The 22,549-nt window shown below is 42.7% G+C and overlaps 1 protein-coding gene across 1 annotated transcript in view; it reads left to right on the plus strand.

Annotated features, from left to right (window-relative positions):
- The window catches only part of ACOT12 (acyl-CoA thioesterase 12), a 26,870-nt gene extending 6,041 nt beyond the window's left edge, over window positions 1-20,829 (plus strand). Inside the window, exons 4-15 of the mRNA XM_026038714.1 lie at window positions 165-266; window positions 2,552-2,696; window positions 4,571-4,721; window positions 7,707-7,826; window positions 9,164-9,314; window positions 11,112-11,167; window positions 11,569-11,629; window positions 14,142-14,225; window positions 16,633-16,766; window positions 18,104-18,232; window positions 19,545-19,671; window positions 20,428-20,829. Of these exons, the coding sequence (XP_025894499.1) occupies window positions 165-266; window positions 2,552-2,696; window positions 4,571-4,721; window positions 7,707-7,826; window positions 9,164-9,314; window positions 11,112-11,167; window positions 11,569-11,629; window positions 14,142-14,225; window positions 16,633-16,766; window positions 18,104-18,232; window positions 19,545-19,671; window positions 20,428-20,562 (1,395 nt within the window). The 3' untranslated portion in view covers window positions 20,563-20,829. The remainder of the gene's footprint in view (window positions 1-164; window positions 267-2,551; window positions 2,697-4,570; window positions 4,722-7,706; window positions 7,827-9,163; window positions 9,315-11,111; window positions 11,168-11,568; window positions 11,630-14,141; window positions 14,226-16,632; window positions 16,767-18,103; window positions 18,233-19,544; window positions 19,672-20,427) is intronic.
- Window positions 20,830-22,549: the final 1,720 nt, after the last annotated feature.

Consider the following 22,549-nt stretch of genomic DNA (forward strand, 5'->3'; position numbering starts at 1 on the left):
TTTTTTTTTTTTTTTTTTTTCTTTTTCCTCTCTTTTTTTTTTTAAGGTGTTAGAGACAGGCCATGATTGATTTGCAAAACACTGCATTGTTTTCTATCAGCATTACCAATGATAAAATATTTTTTATTTCTTGTCCTCATCTCCCATTACCTCCTTCCTTACAGGTTGGCATCAAGGTTACCRTGCAGGATACATTGGCTAATATAGAAAAGCTTGTGAGTGTGGCGTATGCAACATATGTAGCCAAACCAGTTGATGGAGTAAAGGTATTATTTCTTGTTTTGTTTTATGCTTTTAGTTTTTGGGAGTGCATTTTTGTGAAATAAAACAACTTTTTTTGATTATAAAATGCAAGAAAAGATTGATACCTCTCTTACTTTTCCAACCAATAATAGAAATACAGCACAAAGTCCAGACTATCAAGGCTTTCTTTTTCCCCGATCTCTGCTCTGAAGCTGGTAGCTTTTTTAGTTGTTCACACTTTCTCCTGCACTTTCTAGTAGTAACAGAACTGGTGCCTTTCTAGGTGGGGATGGTGCTGCTGACAGAGGCAGGGCAGCAGCACTGAAAGAGATGCCCATGATCTGCAGGACCAGAATTCAGTTTCTGCATTTCAGAAACTGATCTACCTACATGTTGAAAACTGCTGTTTTTTGTTTGTTTTAATCCTTCCACTCCTTTTTGAGACAGCTATACCATGGCATCGCTCTTCAGATAGGAAATGTTATTTAGGCCAGTTTCCAATCTAAATTARTTCATTACCATTTATGTTAATTAGTTTTCTTGCTGATGTTGTTTCTTCTCCTTAGTATTTCCTCCCTGGAGGTATTTGTAGAAAGCAGTCATGGCTTTCATATTGCTGTGCCAAATAAGGMCAGTTCTTTTAAAGTTTTCTTATGAGAAAGGCCACATATTCCTCAGCTCCTCTTAAAATCTGCTTGGATGTAGCACTCTACTTTGTTGAGCATGAACAACTAGAATCGTAAACCACATCTCACTTTCTTGTCCGGTTTTGTGAGTTAAGAAAGCACATCTACCCTTTTAGCAGCCACTGGAGATTGGCAGGCAACAATCATCCTGTGAGCAGGAACTGTTTCTGCCTTTCTTCTGCAGTGATATATTGCAGTTTGCAGAAGAAACAGATTAAAACACCTTTCCGCCTCCCACACCCCAAACTAAAGCATAGTCTGTTTGTGAAAAGGTAGTGGCTAAACTGGTTAACCTGGGAGCACTAAAATAGTCCAAGGATTATTTATTAGTGGTTTGGCTTTGTGTCCATAGCATTACCCATTTACCTTTCATCCAGATTTTCAGGGAGGTTATTTCAGTATCGCTTTGCTGGCAGTTAACTAGGACAGTTAACTAATGCTCAAGACAGGCATGTCCAAAGGGAATTTAAGAGTAACTCAAAATGAGAAATTGAAATCTCAGAGAAATGAACACTTTTTTTTTTTTTCAAACACACATTTCTGAATGAATATTGCCAAAGTTGTGCACAGAGCAGCAGAATTCTTTTACCATTTAACTCTTTTAGCTGAGCCAGCTAGAAAAAAAACCCTGGGAAGCCACTGAGCAGGAACAGAGATGGGGCAAAGAAACTGAAAGCGGTTGAATGAAGGCGCAAAGGCTCAGAGCGGATAGCAGCACTGCTTCAGGRCACCAAGGACGCCAGGATTGCCTTTGTGTGTGCTGCAGTTCCTGTGCTGTATTGCAGAGTTCCTGAGAAGACCTCACAGATAAATCCCACAGTGACTCTTCACTGACAGCTCTGCCAGTGCCTCTGCAGCATTTAACTAAATATAATACTTTGCAGAATCCGGTGTGGGATTCCATTCAGTTTGGCCCTGAACTGCAATGCATGAAATTTGCACTTAGGAAGCAAAAGACCTTATCTTGGCAAAGGGGAATGTGCATGTGGGCACAAGTAGTATTTAGGGCATAAATCTGCAATGTCAGAAGCTGTACCCACCACCCCCTCAGAAAACCAACATTCCTTTGCAAATAAGTGCTCAGGTAGTCAGGGCTGGATGCAACAGGCCGTGTGGGTATGGAGTRAATGGCAGGAACCAGAGGGAGTGAGCTGCCTGTGGTTGGAGTGRGAGTGGGCCTTGGGGTACCCTTGCCCACGCTCTGCACCACTGCTCAGTGTGCCTGGATTGCTTTTGCTGATGTGAAAATTTTATGCTTTCAAATTAAGTTTTATTTACTTGCTTTTTTTCTTTTTTTTAATGAAAACTGTTTTAAACAGTACATGCTGTCATTCATATGTGCTTTAAAGTAAATGCACTTTGTAGCTAAGCTGGAACAAATAGTTGTGTTATGAAAGTGGAAAGGGACAGAAAGATAATGCCGAATCTCTTGAACTTTAACTCTGCTGTTATCAATATTAACAACTCATCTTGGACAGTTGATAGCAAAGTCTCACAAATGCTAATGCATACTCTTGTTCAAACTCAATCTGAAGAGCCATTTTGAGTTCAGTGTGCACCTTGGTATGGTTATGCAATGAAGATGATTTCTTCTTTCATCTTGTTTTCTTTTTTTTTTGTAGATTGAATTGAAACCTGTAGATCTTCTGTCTAGACAAGACCACTTGGAACATAGCCTAGCTATTGAGAGAAGGAGAATCCGCCTGGACTATGAGAAAGTCTTTCAGAACCTGATGCAGGAGAGTAATAAGGAGGATGGTTGCTGTGGTCAGTACAGAACAGGCAACACACAGTTTATGGGTAGCTGGAAGGGAGGGAAAGGAACAGTCCAGCCACCTTGAGGTKGTAGTCTCAGGTTGGAAAGGCTGTGCCAGGTTTGTGAGGGTAAGACAGCTATTCTGATGCGTTAGTATTCGTTTCTGTTTCAGAAATTCTGGATTTAAAGTGAAGGATTGAAAGCAAAACATGCATTAAGTGTGAAATGCAGGTCTTCATATAGGTTGTAYGTATAGCATTTAATGGCTCAAGCAGAATCTTGCAATACAAGAGTGAAATCCAATAACATTTGTTGTGATGTAAGTAGAAGGAATAAATCCATTTGGTTTTATGGTTGTTCCTTTGCAGGCAAACATTCAGAGCAGCTTTCATGCCATGAGATCATTGTCAACAAGTAGGGAAAAAATAATGATGTTTCATCACATAGTGATGAAAATGGGCAGAAAAAACGTAAAAACTTAAAACCTCCTCAGAACCARATTAAAAAAGCTGAGGAGAAACATGTTTATTTTTGGTGGTAATCTCTGTTCTTAAACAACAACTGTATTCAAAGATGCCATGCTGTTCTCCCCTGCGCAAAATAGCACAAATATTTCATAAATCTGATATTTGCAATATTTGACACAACAGTATTTAATGGAGGAAAGAGGCAAACAGTTCTAAATATAAATTCTAATATTAACAATTCAATGAAGTCTAGAACAGGAGAGACTGTTGCAAGAAGGCAAGTATTTGCTTTCCTGGTATCTCTCTCACAGGCAATGGCTAATACCATCAAACAGATAACGATGGACTGATGATTTTGGTTTCCATTGCCTTGCCTGGAAAGTTCCTGGAAAGATCCTGCCATTGCTAACACTAATTCAGATTCTGGAGGACACAGAACAAGCAAAATAGCGGAAAGGGGTAAATACTGTAGAAGCTTCCAGGTAGCAAACGGATATAAATCCCATCCATCAAGTGAAGGTTGTCTTTTGTTTCCATGTTATGCAACAACTTAAATAGGTCTAAAGTGCAAGCGAGTCAGATGTGTCTGCACACACACATATACATAGTGTTAAGGTAGGTCATTTAGGGCAAAAATCAAAAGTCATGTCAGGTCAAGTAGCATATAGTGCAGGTGAACGCTTTTTAAGTGACTGATAYAATCTCATGCTTGAACATAATGTAGCAAAATGTAACTGAAGAAAAGAAAGATGACAGAAYGTGTGACTAAGCATTTGAAAACTTGGAAAAGTTCAGATAATGGAAGGCAGTTACTAATTTAGATCAGTGTTTATCTCTTTAACGTGTGTGCGCCTTGCGTGTTGTCTCTAATAATCGCAAGGTTTGCAGGTAGCAGGTTATAAAGTGATCACCACACTCTCCCCTTCATTAGACCCATTAGCAGAGGTGCAGGTCATACGTGGGGGCCAAAGTCTGTGAAAGGCATTTGAATGTGAGATAAGGAGTAAACTGCTTTAAATGTCCTTTACAGGTCAGGCCGAGCAGCCGTGAGTCATCACAAACRTGTGCAGGGCTGAGTGGCCTGCGGTGCTCTCAGCCAGCTGAGTTCCACATTCCTGCTTCTCACAGAGCTTGCTGAGGGACAGGGGTGGCTGGAGGGATCACTGTGCTGCGAAACACCCAGGCGTGCTCCATCTCCACCTCTTCTTGGCACAACAGAGCAAATTTTCAGCCTCTTGCAGCCCTGGGAAAGGACCGCAATTTTTTGACATTCCATATCTTTAAGAATTTATCTTTTCATCATGCCTCATGCAAATGGCACCTTGCAGTGATGGAGAATTGTGGTTTGCATTTTGGCCATGTGTCTTAGCAGCTGATGTGAAATAAACCATTAATACATTGCTGCCATTTTTTTCCAGATACTGTTAAAGAGGAAGATGCGGTTTCCACTGAGCTTACTCATGTGCAGAGTATTGAGCTTGTCTTGCCTCCTCATGCAAACCATCATGAAAATGCTTTTGGTGGCCAGATCATGGCTTGGATGGAGACGGTGGCTAGCATTTCAGCAAGGTACTGCTCTGTGCCACAGTCCTTTTATAAGGTTCTAGGTGAATGTGTACCTCAATTTTAAAGTTAAGGGCTTTACCAGGACTTATTTTAATTTACTCAAATCTTTGTGACTTCTCTTCCTCCTAGGATTGCAGGTCTTTTCCCTGTTGATTTGGCACATTTCCTATGGCATCCCTTCCTATGGACCCCAGCCAGCCTGGGGTGGGAAATACTATTTTCTCCTTGTTACACACAGCGGCCCTGTGGCAAGAGGCTGGATTATCTGCCTGAGGCTCTCTGCAGACAGTCAGCAAAAATAGGACTAGAAACCAGGGCTCCTCACACTCGGAGCAGTGTTTTAAAAGCAGAAATACTCTTCTTGGAAAGGTAAAACTGATAGGGATGCCAAGCCCCACATGCTGTGGGTTGTAATGTTCCAGCAATTTAAAGGCGTTTGACATCTTTAGGTGCAAAAAAAATGCAAAATATTTTTGTGACACCTTTTGTTATTGCTTGCCATTATGGCTGAGGCATGTAATCATTTAATTTCTCTCTCTGAAACTGAACCGTTGCTTTTTTCCTCCTTGCTCTTGGGCTCTATACAAAGCTTCTTTGTAAGCAAGACTGGAGTTTCCGTTGGAATTCTCCTTGCATGCCAAATGACCTAATTCACTGCAGGGATTTTAGACATGTTTTCGTTTTTTAACTTTAATAATTAAATGACTTTCCCATTCATTATTCATGTAGTTTTGATTTGTCGCTAGTAGTTGTACTGATAACAACAGATTTTCTGTAGTGGTTGGATAAACAGCTCTTTTTATTAACAACAGAATGCATCGACCTTACCCCAGTGTGTAATTTCCCTGACTTCAAAGGGAATGCTTCTGATTTGGGCCGTAATCTGACCCATAATATTTACCTCTTGTCATTTGATAAATTTGACCTAGTGAGAGGCACGTTTAGGTTTGAAAACAGAAAGGAAACATCAACAAAGCAGGTAGTGAAAATATTTTCTTTGGAACTGTGAATGTCAAACATGATTTGTCGTGTTGCAAATATCAGGAATAATAGCTGATGGCAGTGGCTGGATGAAAGCAGAGATTCTGTATTTTAGGTTTGAGAAATAGCTAGTTTCACTACAGTCCTTTTTTGAAGCAACTCACAATTAGATCTGACCTTTGAAAGTGCCAGTTAAGAGTTGCTATGGCCACAGATTCTGATGGAGGATTGGTGGAGGAGGGGAATTCTTGAAAAATATATTTGTAAGAGTATTTTAAAGGTTATTTTCCCACCCACTCATCCCTGAAACCCTTTTTTTCAGCTGGACAGTAATTGAATATCTTACAGATCTGCCCTTTCTTGATGTTTTACACTTCCAGTAAAAGTATTCAGAGCTTMGTTTTCCAGGGAAAAAGTACCTGATACTTAGTCTGAATTTCCCTTTTGTTCCTCTATTATTTCCCRTCATATTATGTTTGCATCTTTATTGTGAATGTCGTAAATGAGGTCAACATTTAGCATTTTAAATAAGAAAAGCAAATTATTCTTAATGAAATTACAAAGTCGTTTGAATGTACAAGTCTATTAACAAGTTGTACCAGTCAATTAATTAGCAACAGATAATTGTGCACACTTAACAATACCGGTACATTACTTTACAGAACGCAATTGAGTTAAACGCTAAGAACACCACAAAATTGTGTTCTCAGGTTTAAAAGTGCACAATGAAAATCTATTCCCATGTACACGTGCGATTCTTAGAAGACTTTGCTTACATACATGAGGGTAAAATGTATGTGTTTTTTCAAAGACTAAAATAAATGGCACTATTTTATATTTTCTTCTGATTATGTGATGCACAAAGGTCCCAATAAGGAGTGTGACTTTGGTTGCACTTAAACAATGCTTGCTCCAAAGAGCTTGCAAACTCTGAGGATGTTGCCACACTGCAGATATCTTCTGTCAGGGCTATAAATGTCAGAGGAGAGGAGGATCAGCAGAGTTCCTTAGTGCAGAAGCTATGGCATTGCAGAATTATTCTTTTAGCAGTGCAGCTGGGATCAAGCATGCATCTGTTTTTCTTTTACGGTACTGGTTCAAAGAGCATTTTTCCCAGGTACAGTTGTGAAAAGGGCACTCTCCTGGCAGAAGGAATCGTTTATCCTAGCCCAGCAAAGTCTAGCCAGAGTAGCTACAGCCTCTGTTGCTGACAGTTCAGAGAGATCCATGGGCTAACTCTGCTGAGCCTGGCTGCTCATGACTGAATGTGGTACAGGATCAGCTGTGCCGCAGCCGAGGCAGCTGAGGGGATGCRATACACACTTGGAAGGACAAAGGATACGGAAGTATCAAGAGTTTTTTTTGTACTTGATGCACTACTCTGTCCTGGTATTTTAAAATGTAGTCAATCATTCTGGGTTTATAGATTGATAAGGATTGATAACAACAGCATCTTGCTATTCCTGTGTGTGTTCAAGAAACCAGAAACAATTGGACAAACAAGCAGAAAATTACAAAATATTGAGAACTGACAGATTGAAATTGCCGCTGCTTGAACACTCTTTCTGGGGCCGAACCCTTCTGCTCAGGTTTCTTTAACTGAATAAAGGCTTTATGATCTGACATCTTTATGTCTTGAGCAATACCCTACACCCCATGCAGACATATAATGAAACTTTGTGAAGGAAGGAGCTACTCTGTAAGCGGGAGATTCGTGATCTGTCTCCAGAAGAAGGTAATAAAAAGCAGTGAGAATTAATTAGTGTTTGTAAAGTGTGTTGAAGACCAAACAGCATGACATAAGTAGCATTGTTACGTTTGAGGCCCAAATTATACGCTGCTGGAGCTGAACATGTTAACTSTATTTCTGTGGGTTATGGAAGGGATTAGTTATACACTGATCTTGGCTCTGCAGAACCTGTTGCTGTAGTCACTACCTTCTGCCAACCCAGGAAAGGTGGTTTTTGCAAGACTCTGTTTTGCTCTTACGTGCTCTTCTGATTTCAGCCGCCTCTGCCGTTCGTATCCCGTCTTGAAATCAGTCGATATGTTTAAATTCCGGGGACCCTCCGTTGTGGGTGACCGCCTTGTCTTCAATGCAATTGTGAACAACACATTTCAGAATAGGTAAAGGTACTTGTGCTTTTTGCATTTCTTAACCTCTCCAGCACCAGTTTAACTGCATGTTTTAGGTTTTAGCTGTCAGCGGGATTTGCCTTACTGAATGATTTTTTTTTTTTTTTGCATTTCTAAAAACTTTTCTGAGGGAAAGTATTCTAAAATCTATTTTGACTTTCATTCTCATACTAAGAAGATTTTTCATAGCCAAATCCTCATCCTGTAAAATCTGACTCCAGACTTCAGGGTTTTTGGGGAGACGTTTTGCTCTTAGGGCCTTGACTGATCAGAAAGCTGCAGCTTGCTGCCGGGCCCTTCMTGTTTGCCCATTTGTTGCCAGTTTGACATTCCCATTTTTTCTGGAGTTTGGCAAAATTCATGTTTTGTTTTGTTTTGTCTTCAAGTTTGAGTGCATGCAGTGGGGAGACTTTGTCAGTGCCATTTGGAAGAAACGGCTGCAGCCTAAAGCCAACCTTCACCTTCCTCATGGAGGCATAGTGTGGAGTCGGGTCATTTTAAGAGTGGAACATGCATTTAAGCACACTAGGGGATGCAGCTGTGACTTCTTATCAGCCTCCTGCAGATTCTGCTTGCTCACACTTACCCACTTTTTCCCATGTGTATGTGCTGTCTCTGGGGCAGATTTCCRACTCCTGTTGTTTTTGCACCATAGAGAAAAACTCTCCTCTGCTCTGGCAAAGGGATTGTGGCTTTGACACTAGTCTGTTAGGCTGGCAGTGGTCTCCAACCATAGGAATGGTTCTTGGGCCAAGAGAAGACCTGTGGGCCTGCACCAGGGCTGTGATACAGCTTACCTTGAGGCCTCTTCCTTCAGCCAGGCTCTGCTCCAGAGCAGCAGGACATAGTCACATGGGGGCAGGTCCTGAGCTGTAGCAAGACAAGCCACAGAGGGCACAAGGTGAAGCAAACCCTCCTCCAGCTTTTGTGGGACAAACASTGTCTTGGCATAGCTATTTTGTGGCTGCTTTTGCTGTAGATACTCTTGGTCCTGCCCGAGGGCTATCAGTGCTGTGCATGTGCAGAACATCAAATCGATAGCATCTTGCTGACTTTTGCTGTCTCTTAGTCTCCTCATTGGTGTTTGCATTTTGCTGCTTAGCTCCCTTTCTTCTCRTTTTACCAGCACTATTTACCTAGAGCCCCTTTTTATTTCACTTCTGCAGCGTGTCTGTCCAGACTGAGTAATTTGTTGCCTGTGCTACAAAATGTATTTGAATCAGACTTCCTGCCCCTGTGAGCTCTGCAGCAGTCCTGCTTAGTATGTCTCAGGGCTACTTCTGCATCACTTCCAGTGCTTCAATAATTAATTTAAACTCTTATTTCAGTGTGGAGGTTGGTGTCCGTGTTGAGGCTTATAACTGTGAAGAATGGATCAAGGACCAAGCACGGCATATTAACAGCGCTTTCCTCATTTTTCATGYTGTAAATGACAAAGGAGAGCTGCTCACCTTTCCCAGAGTTAAGCCTACTACAAAGGTCAGCTCTCGTTCTCGGAAGCAGGGTGATTGTGGACGTGGGATTACGTTGGCCAGCCCAGCAGCCTGCATGTTGCTTAGCCAGCTACTGATGGTCTTCCAGGAAAAGCAAGGACTCAACAAAGCAGTGCACTGAAATCCATCTTGATGGGGAAGGCACAGCCTCATTGAGAGGGCTGAGGAAGCATCTCAATGCAGTGTTTGCCTCTGAGTGAGAATTTTGTCGGACGTCAGACGCTGAATCTGAACAGTCTAGTGGAGAACAGTCTTTAGATGATGGAAAGAGAGGATGAATTTGTCTTTTGGAAGCACGTGCCTGTGCTTCCAGGTCTTATACCATTTCCATTGACTTCAAAGGATCCTGAGACAGTCAGAAACTGACTGAAGCCCTTAAGGGCTAAGTGGATAAAGGTACTTTTATAAACTCTAAATGAACACAAGAAGCAGAATTAGTTAAGAAGTCTGTAGGAATCCACACTTGTGACAGCATGTGCTGTCTAGGTCTTGGACACAGAGATTTCAGCAAATGTCTCCCTGCAAACAGTTCAGTAAGCGCTCAGAGCAGTGCAGATACTGTTGCTGAATTGTTTGCTGTTTTGTCACCTGTCATTAACTTATTGGTCCAACGCAATGATTTTTTTTAGATTCTCTGTAGACAGGGATTAAACAATTATTTAACAGCAGTGAACTTATGTTTTGTAGGATAGCAATTGGACAAATAAATCAAGGTACCATTTGTACCAAATGGGACAGTAAGGTTCATGAGTACCCATTAAAAATTGTTGCAAGAAGAAATATTAACTTTTCTAAAGCTTAAAAAAAAAAGTCACAACAGCTTTGCTTCCACCAGAAAAAAACACTGTATGCCTTGAAAAAGCTGCTTAGAGCATCCATAAATTAAGTCCAAGGGAAAAGCATGCACACCCATTCCTGTACTGTCAAACAAATAAATCTGGGGAAAATAAATGTAGCATGAGCTCAGAGTAATCCAAATTTTCAGGGATTGTTTGACTGAAAGTCACTGTTGGTATGGCAGTGTGCCACAAAATGGTCAAGTGCTGTCTTTCAGAAATCACAGGTGATCTTGGATTGAAAGAAGAGATTACCTGCTTATTTCAGTTCTTAAAAGCAATTAAAAAGGAAGCTTCTTCCAGGGTGGTATGTCCTTCAGAGAAAAGACTCCCCTTGATTTGGAGTGCAGTGTGTGCTCCTAGGTCACTTATACGCTTCCAAAAAAGTTCTCCTCTGGATATAGTAGTAGTAAGAGACAGGAAGGACTTGCCACCTTGAAGGGCAGATTACATCCATTTGCATCGTGCCTGCTTGTGATTTTTCAATAGCCATATTGTCTGTGCCCCAAACCAGTGTGCACTAAAAGAGAACTAAACCAGTCCAGATTTCTCTTCTACTTTTACCAGAAAATGGGGAATTGGCTTAGGGATTTATCTGGTAGCTGGCATGTTTGAGAAGAACAGAGTGTCCTGTGCAGCACTGCACAGTGCAGCTCTCACGGGACCAGGACTGAAGTGCCAGGATAGTGCTGCTCTGAGGACACTTTCTTACTAGGTTGATTTGCCAGCGTAGGAGATGTTGTCAGCTGAAAAGTAAGTCACAGACCTCAGTTAAACTGGACAAAGTCCAAAGTACAGTGTCCAATTTATTTTTAATACCCCTCTGAGATTTGTCCACCTAGCAGAAGTATATTTTTTTAGTTGTTGTTCAATTGTACAAAAGTGTCAAAATAGAATGTGCCCTAATTTAATCAGGTTTATCCTTGTGTGCTTTTCTTTTTGCAAAGGATGGCGTGAGGCGGTATCGTGGAGCTATTGCACGAAGGAGAATTCGATTAGCCAGGTACGGCTGGTTTACAAGAACGTGATGTTGAAAACTCTGTAATTTTTAATATATTATCTAGTAAAGTATTATCTTGTTAAGTCGTCATAATCTGTTCAAACACACTTGTTGCACTGCTTAATTTTTCAAATCTTTTGCCCAGAAATTCAGATTCAAATTGCATTTGAAATCATTAGGGGCTATTCCTCTCCTCCAAGTCAATAGTTAGCTCTTTAGTGCATTTTGATTTCCCCATCATTCTTGAAGAGAATGGGCGTATTGCATATATGTCTTCCAACCGAAGACTGATTGAATATTTCTGAAGTATTTTGAAGCCACTTAAGCCTATAGAAGTGATTGTTATAAGCGCATTTTGAAGAAATCCAAGAACTAATCCATGCTATTATTGCACTTTGTTTTAGAAAATGCATGCTTTCTGCTCAGGAAGACATGCCTTCTGACCTCTGGGAGATAAGCAACCAGGTAATCCTTAGGTCCTGTCCTGCTGTCTGCCTACATAAATTATGGAATAATGTGTAATTAGATAAAGTTTATTTTTTCTTCTGGAAGAAAAAAAAAAAAAAAGGTCAAGAGAGTAGATACCTCAATATGAGATGTTGCCTTGAGTTTCATACAAAGAGTAAAAAATGGCTTTAAGATAGAATCTGCAAATTGTTTTAACAAGTTCTTCCACAAGCAGGAGTGCTAAAGGAGACAAGTTTCCTGCCTGTTCCAGTGTGCTGTCTTTTCTTTTCCCTGTGGCATCAAATCCAGTGCCCATAGCTCCTGTGGGTCCTTTTTTGCTTTGTCACTGGGCAAGACTGACTAGTCCATGGACTGACTAGCATGGACTGACTAGTCCAGAGTTTTGTGTGCGCCAATTTGCYGAGCACGTGTTGCTAACCAGGAAGTTTTAACAGATAAATCTTGCTGGAGAGCAGTTGATTTGGGTCTTTCTCCATTTTCTCAGCCATTAATTTTTACAAAATCTATGGAGATTTTATTATCAATATTCCAATCTCTGTTTTGAAACTGAATTTGAAATGTCAGAGGTGTGTGGGCGATAGGCATGGCCATACCAACAAAGCAGTGAAACAGCCTAGGCTGTTGCAGTGAAAAGCAGAGGAAAAAACATGTTAATTCCTAGATGGACTGTATCTAGGAATATGTTTTTCCTAGCTTGGATATGCTGGGCCATAGATTGTGCCCACACCATAAAGTTAATGGTGATGAGCCTGAACTTGGATGGATTTGTGCATACCCTAAATGTTAGAATCATAGAATCATAGAATGCCGAAGGTTGGAAGGGACCTCAGAGGTCATCGAGTCCAACCCCCCTGCTCAYGCAGGGTCACCTAGAGCACRTGGCACAGGGCTGCATCCAAGCGGGTTTTAAAGATCTCCAAAGAAGGAGACTCCACAACCTYYCTGGGCAGCCTGTTCCAGTGCTTTGTCACCCTCACAGTGAAGAAATGCTTCCTTAAGTTCCTGTGGAACTTCCGATGCTTCAGTTTGAAGCCATTTCCTCTAGTCCTATCCCTGCCCACCACTGAAAAGAGGCCGCCCCCCTCCTCCTCACTGCCTCCCTTGAGGTATTTATACACRYTGATCAGGTCCCCCCTCAGCCTCCTCTTCTCCAGGCTGAACAGACCCAGCTCTCTCAGCCTTTGYTCATAKGGKAGATGTTCCAGGCCCSTGATCATCCTSGTAGCCCTGCGCTGGACTCTCTCCAGCAGCTCCACATCMCTCTTGTMCTGGGGAGCCCAGAACTGGACRCAGTACTCCAGATGTGGCCTCACCAGGGCTGAGTAGAGGGGGATGATCACTTCCCTCGACCTGCTGGAGACRCTTTTCTTAATGCAYCCCAGGATCCCGTTGGCCTTCTTGGCCACCAGGGCACACTGCTGCCTCATGGTCAACTTGTCGTCCACCATGACACCCAGGTCCCTCTCTGCGGGRCTGCTCTCCAGCAGGTCCACCCCTAATCTGTACTGGTGTCCAGGGTTATTCCTCCCCAAGTGCAGGACCTTGCACTTGCCCCTGTTGAACCTCATGAGGTTTCTCGCCGCCCAGTCCTCCAGTCTGTSCAGGTCCCTCTGGATGGCAGCACAGCCCTCAGGGCTATCAGCTACTCCACCCAGTTTGGTATCGTCGGCAAACTTGCTGAGGGAGCACTCCAGAAATGTTGCCTCAGTGCAGAATTTTTGTCGTTAAAGTTTAATTGTAGCTCAGCTGTCAGCAGCTCCCAGAAATGCTACTGGATCTTTTTCTGTTATTTCTAAAAGTAAGTAATAGTTGGAGCTTTATAATGCAGGAAGTGATTTGCTGTTARCAGTGGCATCACCTGTGAAGTTTTAATCCCGTGAACACAGAATTCCTGCCAGAAAATAAACATGAACACAAYATTAAAAAATGAATATTTGAATTTATTTAAGATTAAATGGAGATATGTCGTATAGGACTTCTTAAGCTATACATTCTTTTGGTACAACATGAACTCTGCCCGTGGAAAAACAGGCATATTTGCATCTCTGGGCTCAGAGCCGTCTGCGTAAAGCCCCTGCCAAGGTACACCACAGCATGATAGCAATGGAGAGGTTAATTTTCTAGTCGATTGTAATTACTTATGAGGAAAAAAAAAAAGACAAAATCATTAGTTTAGTGGCCTCTGAGGTTACCTGTATTATCTCTCTGGTGGTCACAGTTTTTCTGCTCTGCTTTATAATCAGAGAAGCCCAAATTAGAATTTTGTTGTTGTTGTTTAATTAGGGTTGTTTTGCCATCAGCCATGTGAGCACATAATCTAGCTATTGGAAGTATTTAATTCAGAAACTACTGGACTGTGTTTTCTGGAAGGAAAACACTTCTGGGAAAATACACATTTATTTCTGCTTCAGGGGTAATGTAATGATAGARGACCAGCATCTCATTTCTGGAATGCTTAGTAAAATGTACTTTTATCTCTTTGTTTTCAGCAATATTTTTTATATTTCAGGCCTGTTTGAGTTACAGCAATATAGCCACACTGGCACACCTGGCAGCAAAACCTGGGTGGGAAATAACCCGTACCCTGGATAATGTAAGTTGAAGAATTGGGAAATAGCTGCATGGCCACTCTCGTTATGTTTCACCGTAAAAGTTGGGTGTAGAAAAGCAACGTTTAACATGTGCAAATAAGTTCATTGGCTTGAAAATGTTTGGTTTATTGTGGCTAGGACTGAAAAGCCAGATTTCTAGACTTTCCCTGAAAGGCTGGAAAACACTGTGTAGTCTGGGCATCGTGGTGGCTCTCTGAGAAGGTCCTGAATGGCTGGTAGAACATAGGGCCCCAGGAGCTGCTCAGCTGGGCTTATTGAGCAACCACACCGGACAGCACAGAACACAAGCGAGCAAAACCCTGCCTCGCTCCTGTGAACATTGAAGTGCTTCTGATGCTTTGCCAACTTGATTTCATTGAAACACCAAACTTAGACATCTCTGCCTAGGCAGCGAAATCTGCTGGGCATCTCAACACCGTGATAAACAAAGTGTGTGGCAGCCTGTAAAGTACTCCCTTTACCAGCTTTACAGAATAGGAGATGTTCCTAAGCAGTAGGCATTATCTTGTGATGGCTTTAAATGGATGCAAGCTGTTCATATGCTATCAGTCTCTACCTTCTCAGAAGACCACTTGACTCTCTTTTTCTCTGTGCATATTTTTCCTTTCCAAAAGCCAGCAAGCAAGATGCCTCTCTCTTCATGGATCAATGCCACAAGCTTAAAATCCTTGAGAAATCATATGTGGGGCAGTTTTAAAATACACATATGCTGTTACGGCAAACAGTAGCAAGAAAACTTTAACAATTGAGAAAAATCAAATTTAATGCAGTTACAGTGCATATTTTCCAAACTTTAAAGAAAAATCTCTTAAGCTTTGGGTCAGAAATGTACTTAGTGGCTGGCAGATTACTTTAAGGACACACAGACGCAGAGATTTTAGGGGAACTGAAAGAGACCTAAGATGTTTTAGTCTGATCTCCTGCATATTGCATCTCCGGCAACAGTTGTGCATATCCTTGAGGCCTCTGAGTGCTAGTRTAGCTGCAGCCCCAGGGAATGCTATCTGCCCTGCATTGTTTCTGAGGAGGTTCGGCCAGCTTGCCTCCTCCCTGTTCTTAGCACTGCTGTTGTCTCACAGCAGACTGAGTCATGTACAAGGTCTTGAGCCTTTTATGTAGAATATCTGGTGGCGAAAAACAACTTTTCAGCATCTGTGAGGTGGTTTATTGGGAAGAGGTTGTTGCATAAATGCTCGGGAAACCAAAAGRTGATTAATTTTTGATACTGCAAACAAGACCAACAAGATAATGCTGTTCATGGATCTTGTTTCACTTAGAAATTAAAATCTGTTAAATCTTTTGAGGATGTGAGAAGGCAATGAGCATATCAGGTTAAAATTTGAGTCYATTAATTCTAAGCACTCTCTTCTACCTGTCTTTTTTTGTTACACAAGWTTTATGAAACATGCCAAGCCCTCTTGCAAGAACTGTGCGTGCTTTGTTACATACAGCTTCTCACTTTTAAATTCTATCGTGGGTTTCAGGCCCAAATCCTGGCGGTAGGAGCAGTTGGTTGCTTGGGTTTTGTTCTGCTTGTGCGCATGGGGACTCACAAGCATCGCAGGGCCATCATCTCATGGCCCCACTGCAGCTCCTTCCCACTCACAGTGCCACATCCAGTGGCTTCTGCTTGGAATTCCTAAGCTCCTGGAAAACTTCAAGTAAAACTCTTGCTTCAGATGAACCCCCGTAGAAAAATATCCTCCTTTCCTTTTTGAAAGTTGTGTTTTTACCTCCCCTTGCACTTCTGTACTTTTGTAGCTTCACCTGTTTGAAGGTTATAGTTAGGTTATAAAAAGGCAGGATTCTGGACAAATACCTGCCTAGGTTTAAAGTCTGATCTGCTGCCAGGTTTACCAAAAGCAATGCAGGACGTGATCAGGTTTTAGATATGGGGGACTGACACCTTTGTAAGACTCTATAACAGTGCTGGTAAGAGGCACCTCCTTAATTCCTAAATGGCTCTGCTGTTATTTATGAAAGTGATGCCTTCTGCATGGTCCTGGATTTCCACACAGAATAAAGATACACTGAAGTAACTCTCAAATCCTGGAGACATCTGCAGTTTCGAAGGTGTTTTAGAGCACGTGCTCATAGAATGAGAAAGAGGTTGTACCAGCCTTTCAGACTCGTTTGTCTCCTGAACTCAGCTAACCTCACCACGTGCAATGAGAACTGTGAGAGCTCCCAGTGCTATCAGTGTGTTTGATTTTACATTGTGCTGTGTTTGAATGTAAAACTGATCTTGAATAGTCATCTGCCTTTCATGTCAGATGTAGTTTCACATGTACTCCTGAGAAAAGCTGCCAGAGCTTTATAACGTTTATAAATGTTAAAATATTTATAGCTACCCTTCTTTGTTTTTCATACACTGTTCATTTATTTCAGATAAGAATCTGGACTCATGAGGAGGGTGACGTCTTGTCACTCAAAGTAGAAATGCAGGTGAAGGTGCCATCGGATGTTGCGTTCTCCCTTCTGTCTGACTTCACACACCGCCAGCAATGGGACAAGCACTACTTGTAAGCAGAACTTTTCTTTTGCTTAAGACTGTTTGAATCCGCTGACAACTAACCTTTCTCATACGAACGTTCTTTGAAATGTTGACACTTTCCTACCTAATTAAGAAGAAATTGCTCTAAGTTGACATTAAAGATTCATTAGTCAAAGTGTGGATATTTTTTTCCCTTTATGGGCTTTCCTTTTTCCCAATAAAATCTAATTTCTTCTAAACCTGCTTAATAAAAATAAGGTTGCCCTAGACTGTCAAAAAAGAGAACTGCAACAACAAATTTAATACCTTGTGTTAAAATGAGAAAGGTTTCTCACCTCAACGTATGTATGTTAAAAGGGTTAACGTGAGTGGGTTGTCTGTTGCTTAAGCTGGATATACCTTGTCAAGGCTCTGTGTAAGAAACAAGGCAGATCTTGGGCTCCTTCSTGTTTGTGTCCTGTGACTGGTGAGAAATCAAGAAATGGGGAGCTTCAATACTCACCTTCTAAGAAAAYTGACATCTTACAAGCGTACTCGAGTTGCAGTGGACTTTAGAATTGCTTAAAGATGGCTTTTAATTTGCTGTAGATGGTGTCGCTTAGTGAGTGGTGAGAGTTGATGTAAGTTTGACTGAGGTGATACAAATTTGCCTAGGTTCTCCTTAAGGAGAACTTGTTACAGTTACTTGTTGAATCTTGACAGATTTTTATCAGAGGGTGAGAGTAAATGGAAGCTTAAGGGAATTGGAAAATTTAGAGTCTCTGCTGAATTTAAGGCTCATTAAAGAAAGGAGTTTAAAGAAATGTTATGTTGCTTGTCCATGTCTAGGTTTYTTGTGACAGGCTTCACAAAGCCTGACTAGCTGGTCAAAATGGCATTTCAGCTTAGCAAGTCTTGTTGAGACACTGGAAGCCGGTGTAAAGGGACATTGAGTTACACTCTCTGTACTGAGTACTGAGACAGCCGTCACCACTCCCAGCAGGGTGAAGGAGCAGGAATGGAATAAAATTCAGTGAACATGCCTAAGATGAGGAAAACTGTTTCAACTGTTTGAACAAATGTTTCCTGACTGTCTTTCTTGTAGCACATCAGGTAGACAAGTGTGGYCATTTGGCAAGTCCTAGAGGCAGGCTAATTCCCACCAGGAGCAGGCAGTAGGCAAAGGACATGTTGTTAGTAGCTGGCTCCAACACCTTGCAGCCCTTTTAAAAAAATGTTGTGGGACAAAGAGGTGGTATCAGATAAAGCGCTGCAGAAAAGCTCCGTCTCTCACTCTCTGTTCCACTCTCTTGCTCAACATTTGAATATAAAGAGAAGTTATTGCTCATGGCAGGTACTGCCTGGGARTGTCAAATTTCTTTGCAGAACTTGTGAGGTCCTACAGGCCTTGAATGAAGATGAGAAGATTTATTACATTACGTCGCCACCCGTGAGTGGCCGCAAAGCCAATGACTTTGTGGTTCTGGTGTCCCGGAGGCAGCCCTGTAAGGCCAGGTGAGTGAATGGTTCCAGGGGTGGCTGGGAGCACTTTRGAAATGCAGCTTTCATTGCTATTAACCTCTATCTTGGGGCTGTCCCCGGAAGGCAAAGATGTTATGTTAGTCTTCAAGAAATTGGGCTAGGAAGTGATTTTGTGCTGCACCGTGTGGATACCTGAATTTGCAAGACCTGATTTGCTTTGTGTCGTGAATATGTGAAGAGGTGAATGAAGAGCACTGCAYGTGTGTATCATAATCCAGCAGTGCTGCTTTGATGGGGACTCTTCAGCAGTGTTATCAGGATAAAAACAGGCCAGAGTGTCTTCAGACTGGCAATCTGGGGAAATAAATGCGTGTCGTAGGCAGGAAGAGGCTGTCAGTGTGTACAGGGCTGGGATTTTAATTACTTTTTAATCTTATTTAATGTAGTTCTGGATCTCTTCTTATTCAGGGGAATGCTTGGCCTTTCCTGAAACCTAAGAGTGTGAGACATTTGTTGTGTCAGTAAATTTCATCACAGAATTCCATTTAAGAAGTTCTTTGATTAGGTTAACATATGTTGTTTTTACTTTTTCTCTAAATATCAGTTTGTCCTTACATAATAAAATACAGATAAATAGGTCCATTTGGTCTACCTCATGCTTACTCCTTTTTCTTTCTTTTCTCTTTATTCTTCACGTTTTCAGACTTCAGCCTATTAACAGAACGCTGCTCTTAGGTAGTATTGTGCACTGTGCTTTTTCCCCACTTACTTCTGGGAGCTGGGTTGCATCTGCCTTTGCTGAGAGTGTCCACTAAGGGTTGCTCCTTATCTGAATCCCTAGACCTGGCTCCTGGAGAACAGATAAAGAAAGGGGGGAATAAAGGGAATGGTGCAGCCAAACAAGCGCAGGAGACCAAATCCACTGGCTCTCTTGGCTTCCCCACATACTTTATCTTTGCTAATACTTTCCTCTGGCCCTTTTTAATCCTCTGCACCACTCCATGTCTCTTGGGGGCACGAATATCCCATCTYGCCACTTGATTCCTGCCCATTAGGTCAGCCAGGGCTACGGCTGCTCAGCAGTCTTAAGGAGGCTGCTGTACATGGGTGGTCGCTGTGTGGCTTTCCATAGAGTGTCCCTGCATGCAGGCATAGGCCTTTTGAGGGGAGTTGTGTCTCTAAACATACAGGGGTTTGTTTGCCTTCGTATGAAATGACATCCCTAGTATAGCTAGTCGTGTATTTCAGTGTAAAGAAATTGCATATTCTCTAGTTCTGGTCCTTTACAGATATTTTTTTCAGTATGTTGCTGAGGAGATGTTTGATTCTCACGCTTGCCCTGCAGTGAACCCTACGTCGTAGCAGTGAGGTCGGTTACGCTGGCGTCCCTGCCGCCTTCCCCGGAGCACTGCAGGATCGAAGTGCCTTGCGCTGGATTCCAGATCCACAGCGAGAGCAGCAGCTCGTGCGTGGTGAGCAGCTCGGCCGCCCCGCCGGCCTCTCCTGGCCACGTGCACRCGCTCTCCTTTGAGCTCACACCCTGCTGCTGCAGAAAACAGGAGCGCAGCAGCAATGAGTCTCCCCAGAGTTCCAGAGTGTGGCTATTAAGATGGTCTGTATCCCGCAAGGTGGGATTTAGCTAGCCCTGCTTGGTCATGTACAAACTAGGGAGGATGTTGGAGCTAGATGCTGGAGACCAGGGCAGTTCATTCAGCCCTAAAATGATGCTTCCAAAAGGTGTGTGTTAAACTGGTCTGTAGCACATATGCCTCTTCACTGGCTATAGAGAAAACCCAAGGAATCAGTTCAGACTAAATGCTTAACTTCTGTGTGTCAGAAATTATGCAAGCAGAATCCCATCCCTAGGCAAATTATTGCTTCTCCTTCTGTTCTTTCCCAACAGTAAGTTATAACCTTTTCACTTAAGAAAATATGCTTCTGAAAATACTCAGCAGTGCCCAGAGAGTGTGGTTCTTTCCAAAGGCAACATCTTTGTTCATAAAGCCCATGTGGACTTCATGTTTTTTGATCCACTGCTCCATGCAATTACCTGCATGCTTGAGGACACCAAGATCACTAAATTATTGCAAGAAGAAGTCATGCTCTTTCCTCCAGTTTAATAGCGCTTTTATTCTCATCCAGAGCTACTTWGATCATTATATAGGCAGTGTGGAAATGGCCGTTGCCATCTGTGTGCTTGTGAGTTTCATGTACTGTTGTTTTAATAGGTGTGTTACTTCAATCAAGTGACATCAGGTGTTCTGCCTCACTTGGCTGCAAATCTCACCGGCGCCTCCAAATCCATAGAGGACACTGCGGTGGCTTGTGTGAAGTTCTTGGAGCTGGAAGGCAGCAAGGACTGAAGCCTGGAGTCTTCTTCAGAAACCTGYTCCTGAGGTGATCAAGCGGTACCGGTTTAGGCTCCTGCTTAGGYGTTGATCGTTGTTCTGCAGGCTGGTTACGTTGGGTCGTGCACATGATTTTTAGTGTGAGCCTCAGAATATCTAGCACTTGCACTTCCTGTTGATTTAGGATTTAGGTTCTAAATTCAACTTTTTAATTTTAAAGAGATGAAAGATGCTGCTCTTAATTGCATTAATTTGGTATAAAAAGAGGCAGACTTTAGCCCAGTAGGTCTGTGTATCAGGAGACTGTCACCATTGTATGATGATTATTGAATCTAATGCAGTCCCGTCAGTGGTTAGACAGAGGTAGTGACAGATCTCAGTTAACTGATGCAACTACACAACTTACTGTGCTCTGGTCTGGCTGCTCAGGACCCTGCCCAGGCCTTATGTAAGTCTATTAAACTGYAGAAAGTGAAAGCTCTTAGTCTCACCTCAGAGCCATTCCTCAGGCTGTAAATGACTAGGCAGGGTGGCAGCAGCTTTACCACTGGCTGGTGTGTTATAAAGCCAATATTTTACAAGCAGAAAAAAACAAATGAATAACAGTAATAGCACTTTATTCCTTAGCTGGTAATGTTTACTTACCTGTGACTTCCAATAAATGATTGTTTCTCAGGTTACAGATACATTGTGATTTCTACTACCAATCTGTCTGGAAGAGCTGCAGAATGGCTTCTGCAGAAATTGCAGAAGTGCCAAAAAAAAAAGAAAAAAAAAAGATAGCAAGTAAGAGAGCAATTAGATCAGAACATGAATTGCCGAGGGCTGGGAGAACTGAAAGGACTGGAGACTGGGAACTATGGCCATCATGTTACTGTAGTCTACCAAGTAATACAGCCAGAGCTCTGGAGGTCTGATTCAGTTCCCACTAAAGGCAGTAGTTCTTKAATTAAATCTGGCACCGACTTAAAGCCCTGCTAATGATATATGGGTTCCAGTATAGCTCAGTTTTGCACATGTCTTGTCTACCAAGGGCAGTAGAAGAGACACCAGCTGTGTCCTGGAAGCCATCAGGCATGTTAGTGGGATGAGTCACCTGGCCTCTCAGCAAGACTCATTTGCTTTTGGTAGACCACGGCCTTGAACCAAGGCAGCAGGACCTCTCTTCTCTGGCTCCTGGGAAGACTGGCCCCTGCCCTCCGTATAATAACATAAGGCCCTGTTCTCACTTGTGACAAGCCAGCGGGACAGACACTCCTCTCTGGTTCCTAAGGAGCGACGCTGGGTCTGGATCGGACGTGTGAGTGCGGCGCGGCTTCCACCGCACGCGTCGAGTGCCGTACTYGAGTGCAAGGACCAGGTACAGCGGCAGCCTTGCCGGAGCAGAGACCCTGCGCAGCCTGCCCTGCCCGCTGCGCCGGCCCTCTAGGAGCAGCCCTGGCCTGTAAGCCCCGCAGGGCCGGGGCTCTCGCTGCATGTGCTSTAGCCCCATTGCCTGCACCGTGGCAGGGAGCCCCGCCAAGGACAGGGAGGCTCTGCGGGCCCAAGCGTTAGTGAGCAGAGACACCTAATGTTCAGCTCCGAACTCGCGCACAGAGCTCCGCGTGCCCAAGCTCTGCTGCTGCCAAGTACATCACCTGCCTCCTAATACACTGAGGGGAGGGTCTGGCCTAGSTAGTATGCGTGGTGTTAGGTTGGTTTGTGTGTTTGTTTTGGTTTTTTTTTTTAAATTTTTTTAAATCAAATATTGTTACATTTGGTGTCAACAAAACACCGACATCCCTGGGAAAGCACAGCTGCCTAATTCTGGCCAGCAGCTTCATCCTTCTGACCAGGGCACACAGGCATCGCATCTCTGTGTGAATGCAGCCAGAGCTGTGCAGGTAACTGTGTCTTTTCTATGTAGCCTAAAGACTACCATAAATGCTAGTCAGCTTCTAAGACAGGAGATTCAGGAGGCTTCTGCTAGCAYAAGGTTTTCCTTAAATTCTAATTATTTGTC

This window comes from Nothoprocta perdicaria, unplaced genomic scaffold (genome assembly GCF_003342845.1).
Source record: "Nothoprocta perdicaria isolate Ctin4 unplaced genomic scaffold, notPer1 scaffold_1, whole genome shotgun sequence".
Taxonomy (NCBI): domain Eukaryota; kingdom Metazoa; phylum Chordata; class Aves; order Tinamiformes; family Tinamidae; genus Nothoprocta; species Nothoprocta perdicaria.